The sequence below is a fragment of the Castanea sativa genome, chromosome 11 (genome assembly GCF_040712315.1).
Source record: "Castanea sativa cultivar Marrone di Chiusa Pesio chromosome 11, ASM4071231v1".
In the NCBI taxonomy this organism is placed as follows: domain Eukaryota; kingdom Viridiplantae; phylum Streptophyta; class Magnoliopsida; order Fagales; family Fagaceae; genus Castanea; species Castanea sativa.
In genome coordinates, this window is record NC_134023.1 from 56455182 (window position 1) to 56462756 (window position 7575).

The 7575-nt window shown below is 36.2% G+C and overlaps 1 protein-coding gene across 1 annotated transcript; it reads left to right on the plus strand.

Moving 5' to 3' along the window:
• The first annotated feature begins 1968 nt into the window (after positions 1–1968).
• LOC142616764 (protein neprosin-like) lies at positions 1969–4260 on the plus strand. Its single transcript, XM_075789550.1, has 7 exons — positions 1969–2157; positions 2351–2437; positions 2543–2782; positions 2898–3062; positions 3175–3228; positions 3341–3487; positions 3895–4260. The coding sequence occupies exons 1-7, from the start codon at positions 1969–1971 to the stop codon at positions 4258–4260; spliced, it is 1248 nt and encodes a 415-aa protein (XP_075645665.1).
• Positions 4261–7575: the final 3315 nt, after the last annotated feature.

A 7575-nucleotide genomic window follows, 5' to 3' on the forward strand; every position in this document is an offset into this window, starting at 1 on the left:
TTCTCCTTTGTTATGGTGAAGTAGAGCAAATGTTTGTCATCTTTGGACTTACTAAGATTCAAGTTTTTTCCATTCCAAGTCCTAAGGAAGTTGAGCATGTGTCTGTTATCTCTTGGTCTTACCGAGATTTGAGTTTTGAGCGAGCAGATTCTACCTTCCCATAGGAACCACCGAAAGCCTCCTCCTCCACTATGTTGAATTTTCATGCAGGTATACTTTCTTCCCCAAACTTGTCCACCTATGTTGTTATGATATGTATTTAGACCAAAACATGCTAGGTTAGGAATATGTTGTTTGAATATGCTTGAGTTTTCTTCACATGTTCTTGGTTGTTCTTCACATATTCATTGACTAGCCCTAACAAATTAGTTCACTTCATAAGAGATGTAGGTTTCTCTTAACAAAATGGAATGATGTTACAAGAGCTATGTTGTCATGCTTAAATTTAATCATACATATATCACTTTAACTTCTAAGGTACGAATCTCATAAGTGGTAACAGAATTCAGACCCTTGGAGTTTGTGTAAAGTTATCTATAAGCTCATATAAAAAGTCTTGGTTTTGGATTGAAGGCCTAAAAGTCTATGTCATGCCCCAAACCCAAAAGGGTCCAAACCACAAAAAACCAAGCCTTGAAGAGAGACTATACGGAATTTTTTTTTTCTTTCCATTTGATGAAGTAAATAAATATATTGATCTCTCCATGATACAAGTCAAAATTCTATTACACATTTACAAGCAATACAAACTACAAATTATGTGTCTCCAAATATACATAACAATCCAACGCTCTAAATAAAAAAAATAAAAAAACACAAAGTCACAATCCTCTCTAAGATACGCAACCTTAACAGAAAATCTAGGCCTACCATACCCAAGGCTAACAAACCTCAAGAGCCCCATCCCTAGTAGTATTAGCTATGGCCTTGATACATTTAGTAAGTTAAGTCACCAACAATTTATAGCACAAATCTCCCACTTAGCATAGTACTCCAATCACCACAAATAAACTAAGCTCCATGCCTGCCGTATAGCTAATTTATCTATAAAACTATTAGAGAGTGAGATGAGATAAAGCCCAGTAAATAGCGTAATTAATGAGAGTGGAGAAAATGCAAGTTTAATGATAATGGGCATTTCACAAAACATGCTATAATTAGGAAATTTCCATTTAATTTATGCAAAATCAATTTCATTAAAGACATGACAAGAATGATAGAAATAAAGTAGCACAAAGCTTTCCAAAATAACTATGAAACTATATATATATATATTGGAAAACAGTCTCTAAAATGAGGCATAATTTTTATGTTGACCAAAAATAGCTATCTTCTAACTTATTTTCTCTTATGCTAACAACCATTAGAAAATGTGAAAAATTATTTTCACACAAAGTTTTCCATCAAAACAAATAGACATACTTATTTCTCATCCTTCTTCAAATCAAAAAAATAAGATTCTCTCACAGTTTCTACCTCAAAATTATCCCATAAGTCTTATACCACCAAAATTGTTGGGACACTACCCTAAAATTAAATCATTACAAATTTTCTCATTTATCTCAGATTCTCTAATTTTAACTTAAAACAACAAACTTCCCAAATTTGTAGCTTGTGGAACTATTTAAAGAGGATGAATTATTTCCGTTAAATTAGACCGATCCTATAAAATGACAAAGAAACAAAAGAATCGCAGTAGTTAATAGGAAATTAGACAGGAAATTTGTACTTATAAGCTGAAAAAATTAAACTAAAATAGCTAAATCAAAGTTTCATTTCAACAATGCTAAAAATAAGGTGATCCTTATTATAGAAGTTTGTATGTGTATATCTATTGATAATTAGCATGTGAAACAGTTCAAAGAGGATCAACAAATACACGTTTAGGTATTGGATGGGGGACAACCAAAGCTAGCTATTACATCTCTGTAGTACTTAAACGTGCATTCAAATATTAGCTAGTCACTCATGGCTCTACCTTGTGGAAGCGAGAGGAGGTGGTCAAGGGCAGTAAAGATGATCTTCTGCTTGTTCTTTCTCATACCAATGTCATCAGCTGGAAATAGAAACACTAACATCATCTTCAATAAGAAACAAAAACTGGAAGTTCAGCAGCAATTGAAGCGCCTTAACAAGCCTGCTCTTAAATCCATCAAGGTTTTTAGCAACTTCATTAACATGTTTGTGTTCTATATAGTATTTTCTACTTTAGTTTTAGAAGAGTCATTCGCTTTTGTGGGTTATGGTGTCCACATGACACCCATGTACAATAGCAGTGTAATTTTATTAAAACACTGCGAATTCAAATTGATATCTATGTGTCTGTGATGAGAAAATGTATCTGATACAGAGCCCAGATGGAGATATAATCGACTGCATAGATATCTACAAGCAGCCAGCTTTTGATCATCCTTTGTTAAAAAATCACACAATTCAGGTAACTAGTTTAATTAACTAAATTTCATTTGGTATCACGAATAATTTGATATTTATTGTATGGTATGGACCGGGTTTGCATTGGTATCGATGCCAAATGCAATAGATGAGACCAAGTTTTTACCCAGAAAGGTTTTCATTTGATGAGAGCAACAACGCCTCTTCAAACTCCGAGCCCAAATTTACTCAACTATGGCACTTGAATGGAAGGTGTCCAGAAGGAACTATTCCCATAAGAAGAACTAAAGAAGAAGATTTATTGAGGGCAGGCTCTCCAGCAAATTATGGAAGGAAAAAATACCTTACCAACCCTAATCCTCAGGATGATGAAGAAACTATCCATGAGGTACAACTTAATTTTTAATCAATATAATTAGCAGGTTTTGAGCTCAATGGTATCTACTATAATGAAGGACGCAAATTGACATTCACAACCTTTATTTTTCTGGTTGAGCTTCTAGCATGCAACTTACACTGAGGATGGAGATAGGTATTATGGAATGATGGCTGAGGTGAACGCGTGGAACCCCCATACCCAGGAAAGATTTGAGTTCAGCATTGCTCAATTTTGGATTATAGCTGGTACAAACGGTGTAGATCTTAATTCCATTGAAGCCGGCACGCAGGTATATCCGTATATACAATTTCATCATCATCTTTTCTTTTAGGCGCATGCTAAATAATTAATTACTAATAATTTTCCATTTTTTTACAAAATTATTTTGTGTGGAAAAACAGGTCAGCGAAAGTCTATATGGAGATAAAAACACTAGACTCTTCCTGTTTTGGACTGTACGTGTTTTAATATTTGACTTCCCTACCAGCACTAGCCATGTTTACATATGCTGTTTCTTTTTTGGAAAGCGTTTTTATTTTTATTTTTTTTTTTTTATCGTGGCTGCAGGCTGATGCATATCATAACACAGGTTGCTACAATCTGATGTGCCCTGGATTTGTTCAAGTCTCCCACCAGATCGCGCCGGGTGCAACCATCAGCCCTCTTTCCACCTATAATGGTCCCCAATATTCAGTCAACTTCTATGTCCGGAGGGTAGTACAATATTTCATTTTAATTACTTTATTAAATACTTCTGATTTTTGGATAGACATATATGATCATATCATATGTACTTCTTTGTTCTCAAGGAAAAATTCATAGTAACAAATATTACAGATATGTTTGAAATCCTTCTGGATTTAGTTGTAATAGTGTATGTTTTAAATTATTTTTTCCCGGTTTATGTATTTTTATATAAAGATTTTTAAATTTAAAGTTTTAATTTTTTTTCCTATAAAAAAAATTCTTTGTACCTGACTTATTTTTTAAAATGGTGAATTTAAGTGTCCATGTTGTTCGGCACAAAAAGATTCAGTTTTTTCTCTTTCATTAGTCTTTATTCCTTCATATATCATTCAAAATATTACAAACTGATTTGCATGATATGTACAATGAGGTAGGACATTAATGGAGACGGAAATTGGTGGTTGACAGTTGCGGACAGATTTGACTTGGGATATTGGCCATCCGCCTTATTCCCGCTCCTGTCTGATACTGCTGAAGCGGTCAAATGGGGAGGAGAGGTGATAAACTTACGTAAAGGTGGGCAGCACACCACAACACAAATGGGCAGTGGCCATTTCGCAGAAGAAGGGCCCAACAAGGCTAGTTACTTCAGCAATCTCAATGTTATTGATGGTAATAAACTTCTCAGGGCTCCCTGGCACACTCACACATTCACTCCGAAACCCGATTGCTATAATATCCAAGATTATGGAGACTACTTTTACTATGGTGGTCCTGGTAGAAACCCCAATTGTCCATGACCATTTAGATTATTGTTTTAAAATTGAGGAGAAAGAGGGAAGCGTAAGAAGAGGGGAATTATTTTCTTCTTCTCTTCATGTCACACCAAATGTACCTACAATAAAACTTTCTGATTCATTAGTATATAAAGTTATTCTATGGAGTCGTTAAAATTGGAAATTATGTAATTTAATATAGTGAAAGTTAAGATTGTGTGGTATAATATATATACTCATGCTTTCCTCCATTCCAAACAAAGGGTTCTGATCCTCTTCTCCATCCATTCCATCTTCCTTGGTATGCTTTGAGAGTATGTGTCTCCTCCATTATATGTGGTGTATTAGTGTTTTGGAATGTGATTATGGAAAGGCCCACCAAGGATTGAATAAGTGTATGGATTCTGTTCCCCAAAGTTGTATATATAAATTAACAAAGCTCTATAACAGATTTCTGCGGCCAAAATGGGCTTTTGCCCTTTTCGCGAAAAAAAATCAGCATATTGCCCCTTTTCCCAAACTAATTAGGGAAATGTCCTTCTTTTGAAACTCGGTTTTTTCAAATTCAAGTTAAGCCCTATAGCGACGTTTTAAGGAGCTTATAGTGACATTTTTAAGGACCTATAGCGGCATTTTGTAACTCGAGCTCCATAAGTCGAGTTATAGGTAAAAAAAAAAACTTGCATGTAACTCGATTTCGTGGAGATCGAGTTACAAACGCCGCTATAAGTCCTTAAAACGTCACCATAGGCTCTTTAAAACGTCACTATAGGGCTCCAAATTTTTTTTTTTTGAAACTCGATTTTAAGAAAATCGAGTTTCGAAAGAGGGACATTTCCCTAATTAGTTTGGGAAAATGGGCATTTGCCCATTTTCGCCAGACTGCACTGCAAAATAGAAAATAATAAAGAAACCCGTGGATAGAGGCTTGCTTGGCCGAACCACGTTAAAACTGTTGCCTTCTTTTCATTTATTAGCAAATTTTCAGCACTACTCAAACGTCTGTCACCCATAATTTGATGATTACGTACAAGAGAAAGCAACGTACTTGCAAATGAGTGCATTTTGATCTAATAAATATGATCATTGGATCATGCATTTTCATATGTTCAATTACAATTATTTCCACTCTTACGAGTATCCTTGGATTTCATCAAAAGTCACATTGACATAAAAAAAAATATTATGAAACCTTTTGATCCTAGTCAGAAGCCATTATTTATGCTTATATTTCTAAAAATCACAATTCTTAGACCCCACTTCTTTGACTAAATAGTTTTAAGAATAAATCAATTTATAAATCAAATTATCTTTATTTCAAATATAATCATTCGGTAAGTATAAACACCTATTGTTTTGAATTTACTTCAAAATAAGATAGTTCATAAGTGGGAAAAGATCAATGCCTATAAAAATTATGAGAAAACTTATAATGGCTACAACATTTTTGGTTCTCCTTATTCTTGTGGAAGCACAAGCTATTAACCTTGTCTCTTCATCTTTGCTTCCCTCTTTACTTCCTGATGAGGGAAAATTTTGACCAACCCACGATAGGGACGACTAACCCTGAAAAGGGACAACTAAACCTCAAAAAAGGACAACCCCTAAAAGGGAAGATCGTCCCTCAAAAGGGGACAATCAAGAGGTAGTGTTCTTGCACTCATTCTCCTCTCCTTAATCTTAGGACCTTGGATTTGAAGCTTAAAGGGTGTAAATGTAGCTTAAAGGGTCTATATGTAGATTTTTAGCTACAATCTACACAATTTGCTTTATCTTGCTTTATAAGATACTTTATTGCTTTTCCTAGCATATTCTTTGCTTTATCTTGCTTCCTAACATGTTCTATAGTTTTCCTAGCATGTCTCCTTGCTTTTCACCATGTTTTAATGCTTTGATGATGTTGGCCTAGGCTTCTTGGGTTAGGATATGCCTAAATTCTATGTTTGTGCTTAGATCCATATGCCTAGGTGCTTTTTGCCATGTTTTTTCCTAGATCAACATGTTTATGTGCTCCTTGTCATGTTTATGCTTCGATCTACATGTTTATGTGCTCCTTGCCATGTTTATGCTTATATCTGCATGTTTATGTGCTCCTTGCCATGTTCATGCTTAGATCTATATCTTTGAGTGCTCCATGCCTTGTTCATGTGTATAGATCTATATGTTGGTTGTTATGCCATGTGCTTCTATAGCCTTTTTGTCTCTTGATGTACCTCTTTCTTGCACTTTGGCCCTTTAGGTAGGGTATAGATCTAGATCTTGTGGTCTAGGCCAACATCCACACACCTAGGCCTATATCAAAGAGTTTGGATCATTTCCTTTATGCAAGTCTATGGATGCTTGCTTGCTCCTATGCTTGATCTCTTCTTTGCCTATCTAGATCTAGGCTTTGCCCTGTTTTGTGCCCTTCGTGGGCTTGTGCTTGTCAGTCTTTAGGGCCACTTACTTGTGTTATTGCATCCATCCCTCTTGTGGATTGGGTGTTACCACTTATGAAATACACATCCGTGGTGTCGGTGTGCTTAATGCATACCTTTTTTCCGCTTCGTGTGATGTTGTTATGCTTGCCTTGCTTGCTTTCTACCACCCATTTGTCTTTCTTTGCTTCTTTGCATTTTTGCACGCTGGCCTACATGTTCATGCATAAGTCTATGTGTCAGCCATGCTCCAATCTCATGGAACTATGGACACCCGATCCAAACCTACATTTGTCATCCTAGGACACCCTCTTTTGTTTGTTTGCCCCTTCGTGTGCTTAACATGTTTGTTTGCCCCATTTGGCTCTCTCTTTGATAGATTGTCTTTTAGCATACTTTCCTTCTAGTTATTTATTTGTCATTCCATGTTCACGCATGGAGCATGGACATTTCGAGTAAGGGTGCCACCTCCTATGTGCAAGCTAAAAGGGTAAGGATGCAAGTAAGAAGACGGAAGTCCACAAAGGGCAATGTTCAGTAGATTAAGAGGTCTAGCCTCCCTGAGTGGTTTTCTCTTTCCCTCTCTCTCTCTCTCTTAGCCTCCTTTCTAGAGCATGTATTAGGGTTCCCCCTCTCCTTGTACCTTTACCTTTCTTACTCCTTGCCGAGTTCCCTAGGTATGGCAATGTTTGCTTTACATTTCTTGTACCTTGCTGGGCCATACCCTTGGAATGTTGACAATGTCTGTCTTACTTTCCCCGCTTTGTGTGATAGCATTATGCATGATGTGTGTGTGTGCGCGCGCGGGCGTGTGTGTGGGTGATCATGCACTTTGTATAATGGACTCTTGTGACTATGTGAGCAACCATCTCTAGCCGTGAGTGCTCTTGACCTTGTGACATGAGTATGTGCTTAAGGCATT